General features: G+C 45.2%; 1 protein-coding gene across 10 annotated transcripts in view; it reads left to right on the top strand.

Annotated features, from left to right (window-relative positions):
* Window positions 1–25,396, top strand: part of C2CD5 (C2 calcium dependent domain containing 5) — a 159,735-nt gene that overhangs the window by 117,951 nt on the left and 16,388 nt on the right. For 7 of the 10 annotated variants that reach the window (XM_077468714.1, XM_077468712.1, XM_077468709.1 and 4 more), the window contains 7 exons: window positions 123–221; window positions 497–586; window positions 693–774; window positions 4,275–4,361; window positions 6,936–6,980; window positions 7,136–7,237; window positions 23,804–23,994. In XM_077468714.1, coding sequence (XP_077324840.1) covers window positions 123–221; window positions 497–586; window positions 693–774; window positions 4,275–4,361; window positions 6,936–6,980; window positions 7,136–7,237; window positions 23,804–23,994 — 696 coding nt within the window. The remainder of the gene's footprint in view (window positions 1–122; window positions 222–496; window positions 587–692; window positions 775–4,274; window positions 4,362–6,935; window positions 6,981–7,135; window positions 7,238–23,803; window positions 23,995–25,396) is intronic. The other 3 variants (XM_077468716.1, XM_077468710.1, XM_077468707.1) reach the window with 2 other exon arrangements.

The raw sequence follows: 25,396 nt of genomic DNA, 5'->3' as shown, positions 1-25,396 counted from the left end.
GGAAATGTAATTTGCTAAAACATGCAATTACAAATGGCTGTATAGTAATTATATTATTTTAATGAACATGGAGTTTCTCTTTGGAATAGTAAAATGTATACTCACTCTTATTGTTTTTTCAGATGTTCACCTCAGTTAGGGTTGTCAGAACCAGCAACATGAATCTGACCAATCAGACCCTGAACAAGAGTTTCAATGATATGTGCGAGAATCTCTTAAAGGTGTGGTGTCATTATTTACCCCATCTTTCATTCACCCTGCCTCACCCCCCAGCAATATGTCCATCTCGTCCCCTTTCTCTGTGTCTCTCACCTTTCCTTTTCTTTGCTTTTTCTCCCCTTATATTCTTTTTACCTTTTCCTTTTCTTTGCCTTTTCTCTCCTTTGCTTTCTCGCTTCCGTTTTTTTACCTTTTTGTTCCCTTTCCTTTTCTTAGCTTGCCACTCTTTCTGTCTTGTCTTTTATTTAACAGTTTGTGAATCTTTTCCCCTCTGCAGAGTCTGTATTTTAAGCTCCGTTCAATGATTCCCTGCTGCCTATGCCATGTCAATTTCACAGTTGCAGTTCCAGAGGACGAAGCAATACAAGTATGGAGGTTTAATATTATCCTTATAGATTATCTAAGTGCTGTGTGACACTCTGTTCACCAACATTAACCGCTATGTTCCTTTTTGTCCCATCTGATTGATGCAGATTGCAGTTACTGCTGTTGCGATCACATACGATAAACAAAATGTGTTACAGGCCCTTAGGAGCAAGCCAGAGCGCACTCGTGGTAAGCAGCTGCAGGTGGATCATACCAATTTATGGGGCACTGGTGTACTCTAACTATTATTAACGAACAAAACAAAAAAAAGTTTAAGCATCTCACTACCATACAAAATCTTAATCAGGCAGTTGCACTACTTCTCTTTGGAGGCATATACATGTGTGAAGGTTGGCAGATGTTCTTATTTAATGTAGCACTGGAAAAGCTAAAAATAAAACCAACACTGACCAGTGAAGCAAATCAATGAAAATAGAAAACAAGTAAATGACAAAGATAATATGTGTTTGAAATAGTTTCCAAATTGAAAACTCAATGTGTTCAAAGTTCATCAAGTATTTCTTACTACAATAAATCTTTAAATTAGATCTCCACTCCCTTTCCTAATTTATAATTGTGCTCAGATATTTTACATTCTGTTTAGGGCAGTGGTTCTCAACCTTCCTAGCGCCGTGACCCCTTGATAGAATTTGATGATAAAAGTTGTGGGGACCCCTAACAATAAAATTATCTTCGTAGAGTGGGTTGTCAGCACCCAAGGCAAGACGAGTAATTTGCGCCCCTAACCCACAAACATATAGCTCTTCCTGGGTCCCTTCCACTTGTAATATAATAAAACCCCTTATGGTACATTTTAGGATGTACCACTCTCTTTGTTCTCCTTTCTTTCCCTTTTATCTCTCTCTATCCCAATTCCTTGCCCCCCCACCCATGCCTCTCTCTAGCCGTCTTTCTTGTTCTTTCTCTTATTCTTTCTCTCCCTTTTTCTTTGTTCCTCCCCCTGTTTTTCCTCTCCCTTCCATGTATTCTCTATTTTTATTCCTTTTCTTACTCCTTGGTGGGGAGGTGGGATGAGTGGCAGTGATGGCGGGTAGTTGGGATGAGCAACTATAATCACAGGTAGTGTTACTCACTGTGTCCCTGGCTTCACTGTGTCTCCGACTTTGTGGTGTCTTGTAGCAGTGACACCTATGCTGAAATCAGGAGATGAGGTCTCCTCCAGCCCCTCCAACCTTACCTTCCTCACCAGTCAGCTGACCTCTAGTCTGCCCCACAGCCATGCTGTGAACTGAATGGGTGGCTGCAAAGAGGCTGAGCGGGCGGCTGTGGGCTCCAGGGACAGCCCTGCTGGGCAGCTGCAAAAAGGCAGGGAGAGCTGTGCAGGCTTTAGGACCAGCCCAGCATTCAGTGACCCCTGGCAAATCATCATTCAACCCCTGAGGGGGTCCCGACCCCAGGTTGAGAACCACTGGTTTAGGAAATGCAAAACATGCTTCATACAACTGTTATCGAAGGACTCCTCTAACTGGAGGACGTGCTTCACTTCTAATTGGTGTGTGTGCTCCAGAGTAAATAGACAGACATTAGATCAAATTACAATGATACTGTGGATTTTCCCCTACACCTCACTCTCTCCAATCAACTCCATTACCAGGCTTCTAAATCATTTTGTCACTCTGAACTTTGTCAAAGAGTGAAGCCTAGTAAATGAATTGTGTTTCTTATGCTGAATAGTCTACTCTACTCAATAATCATGACGATGATTGGTCCCCAACTCCTTCCATACAGTTTCCCTTAAGTTAATGCTAAACCATAGCATCATTAGATGGTACTTCCTCACAATATCCCTTCCAACATACGATTCTTAATAGTTTACAGCAGTATTATTTGCAATCTCAGAATAGTACAGAAATATATCCGATCTGTAAACATAATCTTGGAAATTCAGTATATCAGACTTCATAAAAAATTATTCATACTAACATCTCATTGCAAATATATTTTAACAATAGAAGGTGACAAATAGAGGCACATCTAATTACACACTCATAATATTTAGAAAGGCTCTTATATCGCATCCATAATAAAGGCCATCATTAAACATTCTATTGTATATAATAATTGACAGCACTGTACTCCCACCTCAAAACAAATCAATATAAATAACCGAACCATGTAAGCTATTATGGCTTCCAAAACCATTAATAAACGCCAAAGTGAGCACAAAAATTCTATTCATAAATATATCCCAAATTATCCATAACCAGTCCTTGTTATTTTGAGCCTTGAGTGAATGTGAAATTCTTCAAACCCCAAATAATTGTGCACTACTTGAGCTTGATTTTAAGTTTACCAGAGTTGTATGACACTACTAGTATTTTAGGTCATATGCTCTTTTTTGGGAACAGTAATCCTTAAATGGTTTAGCTCACAAACTCATTAATGGTGTAGCAATCTGTACCAATATAACAAGCCTTATTAGATGTAACCCCTCTGCTGCTGTATATAAATTGACTATGCTGCTCTAAACATCTCTCACCCGCCCAGTACAATCTGACTCTTCAACATCTCCAGACAGCCAGCAGTTCCAGCAATATGTATCAGGGCCACAACTTTTGATGCTTTTCGACACAGTAGACAGGGATCACTGGATAATCTGCATTGTGATAAAACGCATTGAAGATGTGGCCGTGAAACATACTGGAGGCATCTCAGAGTTGCATTGGAGGAACTAACTAGAGGTGGCTGGAGATGCTGCAGAGTTGGATTGCAGGTGAGCGAAGCTCAGTGCAGCATAGTCAGAATATAAATAGCGCCATAGGAATTGCATCTAATCAGGCTTGTTATATTGGTGCATGTTGTTGCCCCATCAATGCAGTTGTGAGGTGGAGCAGAACAATTTAGGGATTGCTATCCCCAAAAAAAGGGCACATGACCTGAAATACTAGTCGGGTCCTCCAACTTTGTTGAGTTTTTAAGATTTTCTCATTCACTAAAGAATGAAGACAACAAGGATTATTTATGGGCACTTGAAAATATAGAGCTATTGTAGCAATTTACTGGTGAGCTGCAGTACAGGAATTTTCTTGTTTGACTTCACATTGACCAGATAGCACAAAGTCCTTTCTATATACACCACAAAATAAACATTCTATGCAAACAATAAACTAAGTGTGAATGTATAAATATCCAAAAACATAACATTAAAGTGACTGTAAAGTCTCTTTTTTTTTCCCCTATAAAAATAAAAAAAAAGTTATATTTACCTGCTCTGTTGCAGTGGATTTGCACAGAGCAGCCCAGATCCTCCTCTTCTCATGTCCCTCTTCTGTGCTTCTGGCCCCTCCCTTCTGTTCAGTGCCCCCACAGCAAGCAGCTTGCTATGGGGGCACCCAAGTTGAGTAATAGCTCCCTGTGTCCATTCAGACCCCCGCCTCCTCTCTCCCCTGATTGGTTAGCTCACTTTGATAGCAGCTACAGCCAATGGCACCACTGCTGTGTCTCAACCAATTAGGAGGGAGAATCTCGGACAGCTGAGACACTTGTGGGACATCAATGGACAGAGAGGGGCCTCAGGTAAGCACTAGGTGGGCTGAGGGGGGCTGCTGCACACAGAAGGCTTTTCATCTTAATGCATAGAATGCATTAACATAAAAAAAAACCTTCTGCCTTTACAACCCCTTTAAACTAATCAATGTTTTCTCTCCTGACATTTTTCTTCCTCCTAGTTTCCACAGATACGGACGAGCAGCTGCAGTTTCCACTAGAGTTATCATCTGATTCCCCTGGACTGCAGCCCTTCTCCCCGTCCAAAGGTGAGTGTTTACAGTGTATGTCTGTGCTGAATAGGCTCCCTAAAGCTGGATATACACAGAGATCGTTTTTTCGGTCAGCCAGCGGGTTGGGCAAAAAAATAAAGACATTCCTGCATCCACACAAGCAAAGTAGATGCAGGACTCTCCCCCACCTTGCTATATCAGGATACACTGATCAGTGCTGCAGCCATTGGCTGCATGTGCTGATCGAATGCTGGTTTTCCTGTAGGACCGCTCGACAGGAGGCAATCTAATGACCCGCTCTTGTTGAACAGAGATGCCTGCACACTCACCGAAATTTGGACAGTTCTTGCTGAACCGACTGAATTTAATTACATGTATACCCTGCTTTAGTGCTTCTGCTCACTAACCTGGAAGCCCTCCTACCTTATTAAGCCCGGGGAATAACTGGCAGATTTGTGATCTTTTATGTCAGTTATTTTCAGCTCAGTATCAATTGCAGTCTGCCTAGAAATGCCCACTCCTCCAGACTGACATCCACCAATCAAGCCAAGCTTCCCTTCATTCTTGCATGGTTGTACATGCTCCTCTCCTGTGCTGAAATTACTTACTCTGATTTCACTGCACAAGTTGAGCTTGCTGCAATGAAGCTGCTGCAGATCAAGCCTGACCCAGAGCCTTGATCTGGGACATGCAGCATCAGCTAGCCCTTTCCGCCCTAGCCTGACTGCCTTTGGTCTGTCCCTGTCACTTGGATTTCAGTTTTTTAATCATGAAGGATCACCATCCTATGTGGGAGTTACCTAGGGTAGCAAATTCAGCCTGCGTTGGTATGTTTAATCTTCCAGATTGACATTCACCCATCAAGGCATTTTAATATATGCATAACTCCTCATAACTAAGAGCTAGCCCACTGCTTACCTCAGGGTTCTTGAGAGGAGTACCGAGTGCTGATGTTTTCAGAAAGCTGTTTACAGCTCCCAGTCAGACCCTCCCACCAGCCGTGATCTGCCTGTATTGCATATCAGAGGCCCAGTGGTGACATCTATAATAAAGTATGTTACGAAAATGGAAAAGTTTTTTATTAAAATATGTAATTAGCATGTAGATAAAGGGGTCAGGTGGCACCAGGGAAGGCAAAATAAGCAGATTAAACTTAAAGTGGATGTAAACCCTCACATATACCCAGTGAAATGAACAGCCTCAGATACACAGATAAAACAAATCTCCCTACATAAGTTTTATATGTATATCTTCTCTCTTCATCTTGCTATATTCTTTAGAATTCCTACATCGGGTAAGAATTTTCACTTCCTCACTCTTCACCTCTTTCACACTGGAGTGCTTTTCAGGCATTTTAGAGCTAAAAATAGTGCCTGAAAAGCGCCTTTAATGCCTCCCCAGTGTGAAAGCGGGAATGCTTTCACACTGGGGCGGTGGCCTTACAGGATGGGAAAAAAGTCATGCAGGCAGCTTCTTTGGGGCTGTGCGAGAGTAGTGCATACACCGCTCCCAATACGCCCTGCCCATTGAAACGAATAGGCAGGTCTGCCGAAGCGCCTGCAAAGCGCTTCTGCAGCGACACAACACGGCACTTTTAACCTTTTTCTCGGCTTCTAGCGGGGGTTAAAAGCACCCCGCTAATGGCTGAAAAGCAGTTATAACAGCGGTAAAGCGACGCTAAAACTAGCGGTACTTTACTGCTAACGCCAGCACCACCCCAGTGTGTGAAAGTACCTTTAGAGAACACTTGGATTACACTGGGAGCAGCTGATTCAAGGAAAGGCACACACACCCCCCCTCCATATTGGTATAAGAATGAAAATGCTTTCATAGCTCTGCTCTGAGATGGCAGGCTGACTGCTAATCTATTTATAGCAACCTCCCACGACACACACTTCTATCTCCTGTATCCTAGAATGTGTGAGAAATTATCAGGCTGATAACAGAGCTACTGAGCAGGAGACAGATATGGGTCATAGTGCTTTGGAGAGAGATGACAAAACACTACAGATATATGTACCCAGCTCAAATTTCATGAATCGGGTTTACATCCACTTTAAAGAGGAGTTCCACCCATATAAAAGTCAGCAGCTACAAAATGTGTAGCTGCTGACTTTTGATAATCGGACACTCACCTGTCCCACGGTCCAGCAATGCAGGCGAACAAAGCCCCACTCCTCTCCCCCTCCTCTCCTCAGTGTCAGCATTGTGACTGAAGGCTCCTGGCTGTTGCTTTGCAGCCGGGCATGCACTGCGAATGCGCGAGCCGTGCTGTGCACTGTGATTGGCCGGGCAATCTTCTGGGACCTGTGACAAGTCCCAGAAGTTTGCACGGAGAGAGAGGGGAACTTCCTTCCAGCTCCGCGGAACCAGAGGAGGAAGTGTGAGCTGCCCCCCCCCCAAAAAAAGACATGCCAAATGGGGCACGTCAGGGGGTCACCTTCACTTAAAGCAGAAGCTTAATTTTTGGGTGGAACTCCATTTTAAGCTTTAAAGAAATAATGGGAAAGAGGAATATTCCCTCCTAGAATTAAGTAGCTATATATTTTAATTGGGGACTGGTTCTCTGCATACCACCTCTTTACCAATGTTTCTTTGATCTTTTTACAGATCTCCAGGAGCGAGCAGGTTCCCAAGCCAACGCTATCCAGCGAGGTAAGACCTCCACATCTCCCTCCTATTGTTTACTGCAATTTATTTTCTTTCCAAGAAGCCAATAATTTGCTTCATCAGGACACATTGTGATGAGCAAGAGACGTCATCCATGTTTTTTTTCTTTGTTCCTGTCTTCTCTGTCTGTGTGTTTCCAGTCACTGCCGCTGATTACAGTTCCTTTGCAGACAGATGCAGCAGCTGGATAGAGCACATAAAAATGAGGGCTCAGACCATAAGACGTGGATCAATTAAAACAAGTAGGCAGCTGTGTGTTTCTTCATTGTCCTGATTGTCCCAGGCCAACATGTGACACGCCGCGGTGATATGGGGGGGAAGGGGACTGTTTACCCAGATCAATCCCACAGAGTGTGAAACTTATTGTATCTAGATATCAGGATGTGAGTTTTCATCCCAGCAACAACTAAATTACACCCTGATTTATGTGTAATAATTGCTAATTACATCCAAAATTATACAGTTTTGTGAAGTGGCCAGGATTTTAACAGGTTAGAAAAACTTTTTTTTTTTTTTTTTTACACCAGTTACTCTTAAAATTGTCTGTTCACCTAAAAACGAATATATAGGATACGTTTTGCAAAAGGCAGAAGAAACCACTGCTCTCAATGAGCAGTCTTGCAACTTTATTGTTCAGCACAGTTACATGGAAGGCTTGCTCAGAACTCCCTATTGTGGTTTTCTCCCAGAAAAGGGCTTATTCTCTATAATTAAGCGATTTCTACCTGAAATGTGTAATATGCTTAAATAGGCTTCTTCACACACCACATCAAACCTAAAATCCTACCTGCAGAATGTTTTGAATCACAGCCTACTGCAATGCATGGCAGTTTGGTATGATGCCTTGCAATGTATGTATATTGGGGTGGCATTTAAAAAGAATGAAACTGCAGTGCACCAACACACTTAAAGTGGTTGTAAAGTCAGGATAATAAAGAACTGCCATACCCTCTGTTTTATCAAGATCTAAAGTACTGTGTGTTTGTTTGTTTTTTAATTCTACACCTAACTACCTTCTCTCAGAGTACCTCTGTGCTGTCAAGTTTTCCTCCTCCCCTCTCCTTCCCTGTTCGAAGAAATGCGGAGGGTGGGACTGAATTACCCCTCTGATGTCAGTCGGCCAGCAAAGGAAGGTCACGAGACTGCACAGTACTGTGAGAGAAGGTGTTTAGGATTAGAAGTTTTCAAAAACGATAAGCAGGACTTTAGATCTTGATAAAACAGAGGGGATGGCAGTTATTTATAAATATTTTTTTCAAACCACAGGGAAGATCAGGAGGGGAGGGTGGGAAGGAGATCAGCTCTCACACACAGGCTTCAGAACTGACAGGGAGGGGGAGAGACTCAGAGCAGAGAGCGGGATAATGGAGGCACATAAACTGACCACTATATCATGGATTAGCAGCCATGATTACCATGGTATAACACTCAGGGGGACATAGGAACAGGCAGGATCAACCAGGTATTTTACAGCATAGAAATTGACTTTTTTTGCCATCTTTGTCCCATTGCCGAGATTTCTCTTCCCTTCGTTCCCATAGCCAAACAGAAAGAGGAAATGCCTGCAAAGTAAGGGATTTCCTTGGGGACCCCTAGGTCACCAGAACTAGTTTCCTCAATGGAAGATTTCCCTTCTATTACTTTTTTGGGGATAACCCAAAATTTGTGATTTTCATTTATTTTCATTTTCAGGACAAATATAGAGATGGGGAATCTCCTTAACGGGGGCACAGACAGCAATAAAAACTGCCAGGGGTTCTAATCCCTCTCCTACTCTATCCAAAATGAAAATAAAGTTTTTCATTTAGTTATACTTTACTTTGTATGGAGTAATGGAGCCATTGTAGTCCAGCAGAAAGAAGGAAAGGGTCCTTGAGACCATTACCTGATAAGATGGTCTGAGCCACTGAGACGAAGTGGAGTGAGAAGAAAAAAAATTAAAGTCCTGGTTAGGGCAGCAGAATATTGGTCCATTTTCCAAGGACACTAGCAAATAACTGAAGCATGCTAAGAATAGGATGGCTTATCCTAAGCTGGCCTACTGTTTTTTGGTTTGTCAATGACAATTTCTTCCGTAGGCAGCAGTTTAACCCGACAGTATATGACTTCCTGTGTCACTCAGTAGACTGGGGAAAAAAGTCAAGTGGCATCTCTTCTGTCTCTGCCGCTTTGCACGGAGAATACTTTGTAGGACACTACAGTCTGCACACCGCAGTCTGAATTTTATGGCTAGGGCTATCTACTCCATTAAAAATCTGGGCCTAAACATCAATCTTTAATTTTCACCCCTGTGCAGTGTATAGTGCGCTGTGCACACTCGGCTTATTGCACAAATTCAGCAATGCCGATACTGAGTGAACTCAACTCTGACACCATCTCGGCCCAGCCAATGAAAGCGGCTGGTGATCGAGATCCAGAAGCCAGCCGCCCAAAGCCGGCAGGGAGCTCCAAGAGGCTGCTTCGCTGAACTGAAGGTGAGTATAGTTCCGCTTTAGATGAATAACATTGATTATCTCGTTACATTGGCATCTGAAAGTTGATAGAATATTTTAGGCAGCAAGTAAACATGTTGTCCCTGAAGGTAATGTGTTGAAAGAAGAAACATGGGCATTGCAGTTTGTTGTGTATGGTGCTGTGTAGCTGCAGATCGGTCAGGGTGCCCATGCTAACCCATGGCCACAGCCAAACGTCTCTGTAAGGGGCATGTGAGCATCAGAACTGGAACACAGAACAATAGAGGAAGTTGGCCCAGTTTGATGAATGGCGTTTTATTTTACATCATGTGGATGATTGTGTGTGTCACTTACCTGTGGAAGAGATGGCACCAGGATGCATTATGGGAAAATAGCAAGCCAGAGGAGGCAGTGCAATACTTTGGCCAATGATCTGCTGGGAAAACATGGTCCTGCTATTCATGTGGATGTTACTTGACACATACCCCCTACCTAAACATTGTTACTGACTAAGTACACCACTTTATGGATATAGTATTCACTGATGGTAGTGGCCGCTTTAACCAAGAACACAACGAGTTTGACATGTTGCCTTGGCCTCCAAATTCTCCAGATCTCAATCCAATTAAGCATCTGTGGGATGTGCTGACAAAAAAGTCTAATCTGTGGAGGTCCCACCTCACAACTTACAGTGCTTTAGGGATCTGTTACTGACGGTTTGGTGTCAGATACCACAGAATACCTTCAGAGGTCTAGTGGCATCCATACCTTGAGGGGTCAGGGCTGTTTTGGCGGCACAGTATACTCAGTATTAGGTGAGTGAGCCATAAAGGTATGAGTGATTGGTGTGTATACAGTATAAATATTTGTTTGAAGCAGCTCTCAGCACGGTAAGTTGTTTTAACAGTGAGTCCTACCCGCTGAGCGGCCGCATATATGCTTGCGGCCAGCACCAATAGGTTAAAGTGTTAGTTCACCTTTACAGAAAACCCCCTCTTCCCGGTCTTACTGTACTTAACTCTTTTGATCCTGTGCTGGCAACGCTCCCGCAAGCCACTCCACCAGTCTGGGGATTTGAAATCCCTGCTGCTTTCTCTTTTTTTTTTTTTTTTGTAATTCCTTTATTGAATGCAAGAAGAAAAAAAAAACAGGCACATGGACAACAGTGATAGAACAGACATAGTTCCAAAACAAAAACGTCCTAGTATCCTAATAGCACCTGGGTGGGAGATATAGAGACCATCCCAGATTTAAGCTTAAACATAACCTGAAAGCATTCCTGGACAGGGGGCTAAATTCCCCTCTACGACCTCTGACACCAATAGGCAATGTGAACCCACCCTGGTGAGCTGTAATCATCGCATGGCCATGCAGTACAGTGAGATGCACAAATTTTTTTGTCATTTTATAAAGAAAGGGAAGAGGAGGGAGATGGGCGATGGGCCGGGCCCCAGGCGGGCAGAGCTTACACTAATAAAAACTAGTCATTTCCGGAGAGGCCCACAACCTGCTTTCTCTTTTTTCCCTGCTGTGCTGCCAGTACAAACCAGACAGATTCTAATTGGTCAGCACTGTCACGTGGATGGCGCTAACCAATCAGAATCTGTCTAGTCAGCACAGTACGGAGAGGATAGAAAGTGGCAGGCATTTTAAATTCCTGGACCAATGGAGCGGCTTGCACAAGCCCTGACAGCTCAGGATCACAAGAGGTAAGTACAGCAGGCCTGGGGGTGGGGATGGGTGCCAGTGTTGGGTAAATATTGCTCCAGGCACTGGATCTTTGGCACTTGATGCAATGCATGTAGTCAGCCACAGGGTTCTATACAGGTCCAGGGCCATGTTCCATCCTTTTAGAACCCAGTCCCTGAAGACTCCTTTAGGGTTATGCCCACCGAGGCGGGTGAAGCCTGGACTTTGCATACATTGCCTCATCATAGACAGGTAAGATAGGGTCACCCTGTATGCTTCTAACCATTACTGTAAAAGACTGGGGCTATATTTGAATTGTATTCACAAGAGTGCAGACTTTTTAAAATTGGCACTAAAACTTAACAATTCAGACCATAGTCTCAAGGGTGTTGCATCACACCACAGGTCACACATTTTATGGCCACTTCCATCTAGAGCCATTATATGGTACTCGGGCACCTTCTCTTGTCCTTTCGCCACGAGGATTCACTGTTGGGCAAGCTACACCAGGATTTCTGTGTTCGCCTTCTGGACACACCCAATATTATGAAACCTACTCCATAAGTACCTCACTGGGAAATACCCTCACACATATTCAAGCAAAAGGAGCCATTGCAAAACTTCAAGGAAATATTCACTCTGCCAAAGGCCCACACAATCTCGGAGTGATGATGCACCCCTTTCACTGAAGCAAGAGTAGATTTTAACACTGGACTCTGACCTCTCCAATACAACTTGTTGATCTGCAACACACGTGCTCCTTTTCTTGACCTACCCAAGTACCTGTCCAGCTATGCAAGTTGTTTCTGACAGGCCAGATCCACTGTGTCAGGGTCTCTACATTCCACCCTCCTCATTCTGTGGCTTTTATGGCGTGGGCATTAAAGCCCAGGCCTTAAAATAGGCATGGCTCTCTGCGTCTGTTAATCGGTTGCCGACCGGCTCACGCAGATTTGCTGCGGCTTGAATGGCTCTCCTGGGTGAAATCCCATATGGGTACATCCTTCCCATTACGGCCACCAGAAGGTGGTGGCACACGCTGCACGCCGGGGACCCGATGCGTTTGGCCGAGCGCCAGCACGGGGATTTGTGTGTGTGTGTAAACACACAAATCCCTGTGCTGTCGGTGGAGAGGAGACATATCAGTTGTTTTGACTAAGTAGGAACAATGATATGTCTCCTCTCCTAGTCAGTCCTATCCCCATACAGTTAGAACGCACTGAGGGAACACAAAATTACCCCTTGATCGCCCCCTAGTGTTAACACCTTTACTACCAGTGACATTTACACAGTAATCGGTGCATTTCTTTATCGCTAATCGCTGTATAAATGTCAGTTGTCCCAAAAAAGTGTCCGATCTGTCCGTTAAAGCGACGCAGTGCCAAATTGTAAAAAGTGCTCTGGTCAGGTGGGGGTAAAATCTTCCGGGGCTGAAGTAGTTAATCCTTCCCACCTGCCTGCAATATACTGTGGATTAGCTGCCATTGTACACAAAGCGGCACACCCATACGTTGCTGCCTACTTCCGGGTATAGGGCGCCCGCATGTCAGCAAGTCCTAGCTATTGATTTATGGCTGGGGTCCGCTGATTGCACAAAGCGAATCACAGCCCAGAGCTCTGTGTTGGCGAACAATGCAGAGCCCTGTACAGAGGGAGCAAAGCGGGGATGAGAAACTGAGAAATCTTTAGTAAAAAGCAGCACACTTTACACACATTACACATGGTTAGGCACACTGTTAACCCCTTCCCAGCCAGTGTCAGTACAGTGACAGTGTATAGTATTATCATGGTATTAATGTCACTAGTGATGTCAGTGTCAGATTGCCTGCTGCACTATCGCTGTCCCATTATTAATCGCTGTTCACCGCCATTAGTAGTATAAAAAAATAAAAATTACAGTATCTCACAAAAGTAAACCCCTCACATTTTTGTAAATATTTTTTATTTTATTTTTTCATGTGACAAAACTGAAGAAATTACACTCTGCTACAATGTAAAGTAGTGAGTGTACAGCTTGTATAACAGTGTAAATTTGCTGACCACACAGCCATTAATGTCTAAACCGTTGGCAAAAAAAAGTGAGTACACCCCTACGTGAAAATGTCCAAATTGGGCCCAATTAGCCATTTTCCCTCCCCACTGTCAATTGACTTGTTAATGTTTCAAGGTCTCAGGTCTCAATCGGGAGCAGGTGTGTTAAATTTGGTGTTATTGCTCTCACTCTCTCATACTGGTCACTGGAAGTTCAGCATGGCACCTCATGGCAAAGAACTCTCTGTGCATCTGAAAAAAAATAAATGTTGCTCTACATAAAGATGGCTTAAGCTATAAGAAGATTGCCAAGGCCCTGAAACTGAGCTGCAGCATGGTGGCCAAGACCATACAGTGGCTTAACAGGACAGGTCCCACTCAGAACAGGCTTTGCCATGGTCGACCAAAGAAGTTGAGTGCATGTGCTTAGCGTCATATCCAGAAGTTGTCTTTTGGAAATAGACGTATGAGTGCTGTCAGCATTGCTGCAGAGGTTGATGGGGTGGGGGATCACCCGGTCAGTGACCATACACAGACCATACACCGCACACTGCATCAAATTGATATGCATGGCTGTAATCCCAGAAGGAAGCCTCTTCTAAAAATGATGCACAAGAAAGTATGCAGTTTGCTGAACAAGCAGACTAAGGACATGGATTACTGGAACCTTATTGAAACTTATTTGGTTCAGATGGTATCATGCATGTGTGGCGGCAACCAGGTGAGGAGTACAAAGACAAGTGTGTCTTGCCTACAGTCAAGCATGGTGGTAGGAGTGTCATGGTCTGGGGCTGCATGAGTGCTGCTGGCACTGGGGAGCTACAGTTCATTGAGGGAACTATGATTGCCAACATGTACTGTGACATACTAAAGCAGAGCATGATCTCTTCCCTTCGGAGACTGGACCGCAGAGAAGTATTCCAACATAAGGACCCCAAACGCGCCTCGAAGATGACCATTACCTTACTAAAGAAGCTGAGGGTAAAGGTGATGGACTGGCCAAGCATGTCTCCAGACCTAGACCCTATTGAGCATCTGTGGGGCATCCTCAAACGGAAGGTGAAGGAGCGCAAGGTCTCTTAACTTCTACTAGCTCCGTGATGTCGTCATGGAGGAGTGCAAGAGGACTCCAGTGGTAACCTGTGAAGCTCTGGTGAACTCCATGCACAAGAAGGTTAAGGCAGTGCTGGAAAATAATGGTGGCCACACGAAATATTGACACTTTGGGCCCAATTTGGACATTTTCACTTAGGGGTGGTACTCACTTTTGCCAGCGGTTTAGACATTAATGGCTGTGTGTTGAGTTATTTTGAGGGGACAGCAAATTTACTACTTTACATTGTAGCAAAGTGCCATTTCTTTAATGTTGTCACATGAAAAGATATAATAAAATATTTGCTAAAAATGTGAGGGGTGTACTCACTTTTAGGAGATATTGTATATATCATAGTTTGTAGGCACTATAACTTTCACGCAAACCAGTCAACATACACTTATTGTGATTTTTTTTTTAAAGTAGTGAAGTAGGTTTTATAGCAGAAAGTAAAAAATATATATATTCTTTTCAAAATATTTGGTCTTTTTCATTTATATCGCAAACCATAAAAAAACCCAGTGATGATCAAATACCGTCAAAAGAAAGCACTGCAATTATCAGCTAAAGTAGTGCAGTACCGAATAGCAAAAAATGGCCTGTTTATGAAGGGGGTAAAATCTTCTGGAGCTGAAGTGGTTGAAGCAAGAAAAGCCACTTTCAGTAGGATCTATTATCGTTACCTGGAAAATCTTTTTGCCTGGTGTACCTCGCATTCTGGCATCTTACAATCATGTTTTGACCAGAACTTGGCCTTAAGGACTACCTTGCCCATTCTTTTTCATAAAACTCTGGCTTTGATCTCCCTTTTCTACAAGGTGTATCTCCAATTAAGCCTCCATTGCAAACTCTGTGCCGCCTCCTCGACTCGACTTGGTTTTCTCTGCTCTGTAGAAACCACCCGTTGAACCCATCAGATTTATTCTCTTAGATGTCTACTCCTGCAAAGTAGCCTGACTTGGCAGCCATCTCTTGTAAGGAGCTATTCCTCAAATTTTAGAAAGACTAGTTTGTCTTATGCCCAAGTCTATCCTGTTGGTATCAGTCTTCCAACTCATTGAGGACAAGAATTGATCAGACAGATGGATTCCCTATTTGCCCTGTCCTCAGCACCTCGCAAAAGGGAAACCCTGCTTCCAAGTCCACCATCGCTCCATGACTAAGAAATCTGATTGCTAGAGCACTCACGCTCAAGAACAAGTCTCCTCCTGTGCTTTTACATGCCCATTCTTCCAGAGAGGTGGAAGTTTACTGGACATCTTGGCACCAGGCCTCTGTTGCCCAGCTGAGTAAGGCTGCTACCTATTCATACTTTCTCTTTTGTTCATTTACGGACACAGCTCCATTAATCTTGACCATAGGTTATTACTCCACCTTCAGGAGAGGACTAGGCAGAACATGTATACATGTGAAAAACAACAGAACTGTACAGTTCCGCCCAGGGGGCAGTCCTTCTGGTAATAACGCCTCAACCTGCTTCCTGCAGCTCCGTTTTTTCTGCCTAGTGAAGGAGAAGGACCCTGCCGGGACCATCAGTCCTGGGGATTTTTTCTGGATTTTTGAGCAAGATTTTAAGATCCTGTGATCTTCTATCAACAGCCGGCTGGGTGACGGGCTGGATAATATATCCTTGTAGTCTCCCCAGCCTGGCCATCGAGCGTGTGCAGACCCTAGCTACGCGCTGCGTCCGCCACAACATGCCCCTCAGGCTCCAGGGGCGGCCGGTGAGCGTAATGCTCCGGGGCACACATAGGACCGGACTACAAATGTCTTTGTCACAGTTTACCATGGCCCGCAGCCACCCCGTACTGCTCGGGTGCGGGTCTGTAATGGGATGCCTCCAGCTCGTCCGGATGGCAAGTACAGCTCTTCCTGCCTCGGCGGGATAGAGCAGCTGGGCATTCTCTGGGAGGTCGAATAAAGGGTCCCTCTCCTCCCTTTCTTCTCTCCCTGTCCCTGTTCCCACCCCCCCCGTGGGGGATGCTGCAGGACTGGGCTGTTGACCGGTGTGTGTTCCTGAGCCAGGGATCATCCAGGGGGCTCTGATCCTTGATTGGGGGGCTGCGTTGGCTTTCTGTGTCCCTGGGCTTTCTTTGGTCTCTCTGCTGGTGTCTGTGGGCTCTGCACGTGCTGCCGATATAGAACTGTCTGCTGCCATTATCTGTTTACATTCTCTTTGCACAGTTGTTTGTCTGCCATTTTCTGTTAGTCTCTGTGAGAAACATGGTCAGTGGCCATTTTCCCTGTGATTTTTCTCTATACAGGGCACCTAGTGGCCATTTTCTTGTAGCCTCAGCACGGTTTTCCTCCACATCGCTGGTTCCTGTACTTCAGAACAGCGCGTTTTTTTTGCTCTGGACACCTAGGAGCTGGCACTGGACACCTGGGAGCTGACACTGGACTCGGGCATCTGTAACAGCACGGAGCAGCGCTCGGTCAGGGTGGTGAGTCCTGCGGTGGGGGCCCCTCAGTCTGCAGCAGCTAGGAGGGTGGGATTGAGCACCTTGTCACCTAAGTCCCCAAGGGTGGCAGACAGAGTGGGTCAGCATGGCGTCAGAAACTGGCGTTTCTTCTCCAGACCTCCCTGCAATTGCAACTGGCTCGTCTGCAAACAGTGCAGTTCCTTTGGACATTTTGTTGGCGGTTCTTGAAACATTTGTTGCCTGGGTGGAGGCGGTGTGCGGGCACAAAGGCGGTAAAAAGCGGCATCTGCCCCCCTCCCCTGTCCTCCGGGGAGAGTTCTGACTCAGACGTGGCCCCACTGTGACTGGCAGCCCCTGCTCTGATGTGTCAGAGGACGCTTACCAGGACCGATCGGACAGTGAGGATGAGTCCGGGTCCGCGGACAAAGCGCTAGTTGGAGCACTTATCACAGCTGTGCGGGATACCCTGAAAATACAAGATGCAGCAGAATCCTCTGCTGAGGTAGTGGTCCCTTTTGGGTCCATAAGCCAGCCCGTACACCTAAGGTGTTTCCGTATCTGACTTATTTCGATAAGTTCATATACAAGGATTGGGGAAGCCTGCAACGGACCTTTTCGGTACAAAAAAGAATGGCGGTGCATTACCCCTTTGAGGAGAGCCTTCTTAAAAAATGGTTGGCTCCCCTGGTCGTGGACCCCTCAGTATCCAGGTTAAATAAAGTAACCACGATCCCGGTAGAAGGGACTCCTGCCTTTAAGAACCCTACCAACAGAAAGGCCGAGGCAGTGGCCCAGTCCATGTTTACGGTAGTGGAGTCAGCGATATGACCAGTACTGGCCACAGCATTGGTGTCGCAGACACTTACTGAGTGGGCAAAACTATTGCACCGTGAATTGGAGAACCAGCGGTCCTCTCCTGTCTGCGTGGAACTAGCAGACCAGTTAGTGCACGGCCTTAAGTATGTCTGTCACGCGGTGCTTGATCTGGCTGAAATGCTGGTCTGTGGACCAGGCATCTAAAAAAGCCTTGACAGATTTACCCTTCCTTGGTGAGCGGCTATTTGGAGCCTCGCTGGATGACATTATTAAGAATGTCACAGGTGGGAAGAGCACTTTGCTCCCACAGTCCAGGAGGGGTAAGGAGCCACGCCGCAGGCAAGGGCCTTAATTTTCCGCATAAAAGAGGCTTTTTCTTCCGCCCAGGACTTCAGCAAAACACTCCCAGTCCGGCAGGGCGACTACTGAGGTACAGAAGCGTTCCTGGACTCGCAAGCCAGCGAGCAAAAGTGCTACCGCATGAAGGTTTGCCCCTGCCCATCACTTGGGTGGGGGGTCGCCTTCGGGAGTTTGCAGCCCGGTGGGCCTCTCGGCTGTCTGGCCAATGGGTCTGCAAACTGATTTAATCGGGCTACAAGATCCAAGTTCCTCTCTTGGCCACCAAACAGATTTTTCCCCTCCAGCATACCCTTACTCCTGGCTCGGCGGGAGGCCCTGTTTGGGGCAGTAAGGGGCCTGTTCCAGAAACGGAAAGGTTTCAGGGATTCTATTCCAATCTGTTTGTAGTCCCCAAAAAGGAAGGGGTACGTCCAATCTTGGACTTAAAAGCCCTCAATTGCTTTGTGAAAGTACAGAGGTTCAGAATGGAATCAGTTCGCTCTGTAGGCTCTGCACTCCAGGGGGACTCCCTGACGTCTCTGGATATACAGGATGCGTACCTGCACAAACTCGTAGGCCTCAGGCATCAGAGGTTTCTCCGATTTGCAGTAGGGGAAGACCACTACCAGTTTGTGGCTCTCCCCTTTGGCTTGGCTTCAGCACCCCGAGTCTTTACCAAGGTATTGTCTCCAATCTTAGCATTGTTGCGACAGCGTGGGATCGCAATTGTGGTTTACCTAGACAATCTCCTCCTGAGAGCAGCTTCCGCCTCAGAATTAAGGGAGGATGTGGTGATCACCATGCAAACCCTGCAGGAATTTGGGTTTGTGTTGAACCTCAAAAAGTCGGTATTTGTGCTGACCTAACGCCTGGAGTACCTAGGCTTACTGCTGGACTCCATGGAAGCGAGAGTGTTTCTCCCTTCAGACACACTGCAGACTCTCGATGAACCGCAGGTGGTCATCACTGAGCTTTTGCATGCGAGTCCTGAGCCTCATGGTGGCCTCCTTTGAGGCGGTACCGTACGCCCAATTTCACACCAGTCTTGCAGAAGGAGATATTGGCAAAATGGGACAAATCTCCCTTATACCTGGATCGGCAGATTCAGGTGAGCCAGTTAGTCAGGGACTCTCTTCTCTGGTGGCTGAGATCTCCGGTCCGGGAAATCATTCCTACCTCTTCATTGGACAGTGATCACAACGGACGCCAGCCTGACTGGCTGGGCTGGGGTACTGGGGGTACAATCAACCCAGGGCCTCTGATCGAGGGAGGAATCCCAGTTGCCGATCAATGTGTTCGAACTTTGAGTGATCTATGCCTCTCCACATGGTCAATGAGACTACGAGGGCGCCCGATCAGGATCCAGTCAGACAACGCCATGGCGGTGGCATATGTCAACCATCAAGGAGGAACAAGAAGCTCGGCTGCAGCGTGGGAGGCCGTTCACATCCTCCAGTGGGCAGAGCGACACGTGCCAGCCCTGTCGGCCATACATCCCGGGAGTAGAAAACTAGCAGGTGGACTACATAAGTCGCCAGATGCTGGACCCAGGAGAATGGTCATTGCATCTGGAGGTATTCAGGCCGAGGGCATTCCAGTAATACTGATTGCCCCAGATTGGCCACGGCATCCCTGGTACGCCGACCTAGTACGCTTGGTGGCGGATGCTCCTCGACGGTTGCCGATGCGAGAAGACCTACTATCGCAAGGTCCGGTACTCCATCCTGCTTTACCGGCATGGCTGTTGAAAACCAGGTACTAAAGGACCAGGGTCTGTTGGACTCGGTAATTTCCACTATGCTAAGGGCACAGAAATCTTATTCTCTAAAGATTTACCATCGTACGTAGAAGGCCTACATCTCCATGTGTGAGGAGATGGGGTGGCATCCGCGCACTTATTCAGTTTACAGAATCCTGCTGTTTTTAGAGCGAGTGGATCAGAAACTTGCCTTGAGCACCATCAAGGGACAGATATCAGCCTTGGCTGTCTTTTTCCAATGCCTCACTCATTGGTAAGCACCTTTTGTACAAGGGGTTCGACATGTAGTCCCTCCGGTTCAATCACCCCTACCTCCGTGGGATCTGAACCTGGTGCTATTGGTGCTTCAGAAACTGCCGTTTGGGAACATCAGGGAGATTCCCTTGTTGACGCTTTCCCAGAAAGTTGTCTTTTTAGTGGCCATTACATCTGCCAGGAGGGTTTCTGAGTTGGCGGCCTTGTCCTGCAAGTCGCCCTATCTGGTTATCCACAGGGATAAGGAGGTGCTACATTCGCAACCCTCTTTTCTTCCAAAGGTGGTTTCGCCATTCCATCTCAATGAGCACATTGTATTACCATCCCTTTGTCCTAAGCCGACACATCCAAAAGAAGTTGCCCTACATTCCTTGGACGTGGTCCGGGCTCTGAGGGTATATCTGTCTGCTACGGCTCCCTTCCGGAAGTCCGACTCTGTTTCGGTGACTGGTCCGAAAAAGGGTCTGGCAGTCTCGTCGACCACCATTTCCCGGTGGATCAGACAGATCGTGGTCCAGACTTACATCTTGAAGGGCCAGATGCCCCCCTTTCCTGTCACGGCCCATTCCACCAGGGCAATTGGGACATCCTGGGCTTTCCAATATCAAGCGTCTGTCTCCCAGGTGTGTAAGGCGGCGACTTGGTCGTCGATCACACTTTCACAAAATTCTACAACGTTGATGTAAGTGCATCTTCTGATGCTTGCTTTGGCCACAAAGTTTTGCAGGCAGCTGTGTAAAGTTGCAATTTACGCTTTTTTATTTTTTAAAGAAAGTTACATTTTTGTTGTAAACGCATTTTTGATGCATAGGTTAGTCGCAAATTCTGGTGCGACCGTTTCAGATGGCAACTCCTCCGTTGAGGCATTACTCTGGTTGTGGGTGAAGTTATTTGTTGCTCTTTCCACCCCTCGTTTCGACACTGCTTGAAGACGTCCCTACGGTCAAGATTTAAAGAAGCTGTACCTGTCAATGAACGAAAGAGAAAATAGGATTTTTGTACTCACTGTAATACTTTTCTCTGAAGTTCATTGACGGACACAGCACCCACTATTTTACATTGTACTGCTTGTTGACGTACTGAGCTGCAGGAAGCAGGCTGAGGGGTTATAGCCAGAGGGACTGCCCCCTGGGCGGAGCTATGCAGTCTTGCTGTTTTTACATGTGTTATACATGTTCTGCCTAGTCCTCTCCTGAAGGTGGCGTGAAAACCCTACGGTCAAGATTTAAAAGAGCTGTGTCCGTCAATGAACTTCAGAGAAAAGGATTTTACGGTGAGTACAAAAATCCTATTTTCATGGATTTCTGCCACCCTATAGGAAGATTGGACAATGACAAAGAAAAAATTTGTAGAACAGTCCAGGATAGCCTTTCCTACTCCCGGCATTCTTAATTTTTGTAGGAACGTGGTAATAACAGCATTATCACAAACACACGTGTGTTTCCCAAGAAAGGGATTTGACAGTGAATATAAAAATACCATTAAATTTTTCGCCCATTGAGGCACAGTCAGAACTGCTCACAGGCCCACAACAACAGAACTGCAGGCAGCCTGTAGTTAAAAGATCTGCTTGAAGGACCTTCTGCCTGAAGTTTGGTATCAGATGTTGCCACAATGTCCACCTAGTAAAACATGGAGAATGTTTCAATAGAAGACAAGAACAAGTGACAGTTTTGAAAATATAGGAAATTTCTGGCACCTACAGGTACGCTTTAATCTAGGCTTACCTGTAGGTTAAAGTGGTTGTAATGGGTTTACAACCACTTTAATGTTCTTAAAAAGGTTGAAAACAGTCGTTGAGCCCATAACCATAAATGATGATCTTTCTGAGCCACTGAGTAATGGTGAAGTGAGAAGATAAAAGCTAGTAAAAACCTGGTTAGCACTGAAGAATATAGTCCATCCTCCTAAGACACTAGCAAAAAACTGAGGCATGCTGGGAGTAGGAAGGTAGTTATCCTGAGCGGACCTGCATTTTTTTTGTTTGCCGATGTCCAGTCCTTCTGTAGGTGATAGTATAACCCAACAGTACTTGATTTCCTGTGTCACTCAGTGGATGAGAATAAAAAAAGGCATGACCAGCCTTCCCTGTGTGTACGATTGGGCAGACAACACTGCAGGCTCCACACAGATTTTTTGACTGGTAAAATGCAGACAGTGTGGTTTCTGCGCTCTGTTATAAATATGGACATAAATATAAATTCTTAAAAGAGAAGTATGGGAAAGGCAAATTAGAAAATATATATTACCCTCATGCTTCCATGCTCTTTCTTTCTTTTCTCAGCCCTTTAGTTTGTGAAATACGGACACTTGACGTGTCAGAAAATGGCCAGTAACGTTACTCTTTCTGTTTGAAAGTTTAGAGTGGGAGGATGCAACCGCAGCAATTCACACACTCTGTCACTCCTTCTCTTTAACATGTGGCTGATCTTGGCAAATGGGCACACACCTAAGCAGTAAACCAGAACGTGCACGTTTTCCATGAGTCTCTGTTTCCATAGCAACCTATCAACACTGTCTTCTTCTCCAGCAGCTCTCCTGTCTTTGTTCTAGGCTGCGCAGTCAGGTGCAGTCTGTGTCCTCTCTCTCCGCCTCCTCTGATAGTTCCTGGGCTTTGATTTTTCCCCTGTGTTGCTTGTTCTTTAGTGCCTGTGTCTGCTTTCAGCACAGGAGGTTATCAGGAGGGGGAGGGGGGTGGTTGGCAAAGGAACAGCACATTATCATGTTCAGCGATCCCAGGATGCTCTCATCCACATCCCATTCAAAAGGAAGACATCGGCCACATTGTGTATCTAACTGTTTGTGAATAAACAGTGAGGTGTTCAATACATTGCAGTGCCGCATGGGTAGGGAAACAGGAGTCCCCATCTTCAGTGTTGTATTGTGCATTATATTTTTAATAGGAACGTATAATATGTATGAGCAATTCCATGATCTATCTTTCACAGTCACTGAATTGCACCTGCTATTACTGAAGGCACATCTGTGTACACAGGATCGTCTGTCAGGAGGGAGAGGAGCTATGTAGTGTGAAGTCTCCGGAGGGAGCAGCAAATGTCAGTCACACAGATGACAGGAAAGGGGGTGGATACAGACTTCCCATTGTTGGTATGATGCTTCAGGAAAGACTGTAGTCCCTCCCACAGGTGATTAACCCTATTTTAACAGAAAACGTGCACTTCTCAGAGTGCAGGAAAGCTCTGTAGGTATTAGTAGCTTATAAGGATCGAGATTAAGCAAAAATAAAAAATGAAACCCATACTTCTCTCTTAATTTTTACAAGGTTTTCCAGAACATAAGCAGGGTGTGTTGCCAGGCAGTGTTTCATGGAACTAAGTGGCACACACAGTTGCCTTTAGGTTGTTCCTATAGGCACACACAGTGTATGGTAGTTGCTGGGAAATCTGTCCATCTTAAACATTTCTTGCCATGTTCACCATAATCCAGGATGCACAGAGCGGGAAGTCTTACATGACAATGTGACTAGGCAAAATTTAGGGGGAGAAACCAAACACAAAAAAAGCACAATCTACGGTACAATTTTCACACTCTCCAAAACCTGATGATCAATTCTTCCAGCTCACAATTGTTTCCAAATCTCTGCGTGCTTCTCATGCCCCTCCTGGTCTACTCTCTTTTGCAGCTTTATTTTCCTTCATTTTGCTAAGCTCATTTGTGATTCTTTTTGCAGGAATGTCACTGTTCCGAGTTGCCATCCTTTCCTTCTACGCTTGCATGTCCTGCATGACTGTCATTTATCCATCTAAACATGTTTCTTTTATCTCCATCTGTGCCTGGCTCCACAAGGCTGAGATTCATCCTGTATGCCAACACCTGGCTCATGTCAACCAATGAGACCACTTTCTGCCATCCTCCAGACTGTGTCGCCCTGTCAGCTTACTGGTCAACCACTGCTTACATCTTACCAGTCTCTCTTCCTTCTCTTCCAGTCACATCACTGGACAAGGCCAGTCCTCTAGCCGATGGTCAGCTGAGGCACAAGTTTGGTGCTGGTTTTGGAGGCCCAACAGTGACTGTTGTCAAGATGACCCCTCTGTCCTTTATACCGGGAGCCAAAATAACCAAATACCTAGGAATTATCAACATGTTTCTCATAAGAGAGACCACATCTTTGCGGGAGGTGAGTCAAAAAACTGAGGTTGACAGCAATTTATTACCAATGATTGTCATTTCTAATGATCAGTTAATTAACAGCCTCTCCTTTGAAAGGTTTTGAGTTTATTTAGAAGAGAAAAGTTACAGAGCAACAGTATTAGAAAGTAAAGGTTAATACGGGCAGAGATCCTTAGACATGGCAGGTGTACCAAGAATTAGACCACTTGGTCAAATGAGAGGCTTTTAGCCTCCAGTACTGGACATTTGCCATGTAGGACTTCCCAAATATAAACGTGTCACATATTAAATCATTTACTTAAGAATTTGCAAAAGGAGAACATCATTAATTATAAGAGATATTAATGTCTGGTAGTTTGGAAAACTCCGGACTCCCAAATAACTCACCGTAGAGCAAGGAAACCAACGGTCTCTGTGGTCCACAGAAAGGCAAGGATTCAGAGAATTTCATTAATTTGCAATGATTTCCTCTCACTTCCTGTTTGTCTATGGGACAGGAAGTGAAGAGAAATCCACACAATGGGACACAGATGGCAAAAAAAATCTGACTGGTTACTACCCACTTTTGCTCTATCCATAATGATAAAAAAGATTTTTTGCCTATAGTTCTACTTTAATGTACTTCTTTTACAAAAATAAAACAGCTTTCTATTTATTCTACACACACCTTACTGCCTTTATTGATGTTTCAAAACACTGCTTGATTACTTCTGCCTTGCTTCCTTGACAGACTTTAGGTCATAGCACAGGAAGGAGTTGACCAGCTGATCTCATTTGCACCCATCCTGCATCATCTAACCTCAGCTGGTCAACTCCTTCCTGTGTCATAACCTAAAGTCTGTCCCGGAAATAAGGCCGAAGTGATCAAGCAATGTTTTGATAGTGCCATAAGGACAGTGAGGTAAGCATGCGTAAAATAAATGGAAAGCTGTTTTATTTTTGCAAAATAATAAAATTAATGCTATATTGGTACATAGGGGAGCTGGACAGAAGCACTTAATATTGCCCTGATGAAACCTTTGTGACCCAATTCTTGCCCAATTTCAAATCAAAGGATCTAGGTGGGTGAGCAGCCCTAAACACAGACAGGGTGCTTTCAGGGCCATTCGCCCTCACCAGCACACCTGTCAAATTAGGACAACCAGTGTCTGTGCAACCACTGCATGCTTGTAGACTTATATGGAGTGTCTGCATGCAGCACTTGATGGTTCAGTCCACATAAATAAATAGGGCCCATTCATGGTATATTGGCCTCAGCGCCCATGTAAATTACCTAAATGAATAACATTTTTGAGAATGTTTATATCTTCATGTGTACATATAAAAAGGTAAATGTAGGAAGTGCTGTTCAACGTAGCGGCCCTTTGCAGGTTTATTTTGTTCATTTCATCAATAACATTAATTTTCTG

Source organism: Lithobates pipiens, unplaced genomic scaffold, assembly GCF_037356315.1.
Source record: "Lithobates pipiens isolate NorthernLeopardFrog02 unplaced genomic scaffold, aLitPip1_a1.2 Scaffold_8, whole genome shotgun sequence".
NCBI classification, from domain to species: domain Eukaryota; kingdom Metazoa; phylum Chordata; class Amphibia; order Anura; family Ranidae; genus Lithobates; species Lithobates pipiens.
This window is presented reverse-complemented; position numbering and strand designations above follow the sequence as displayed.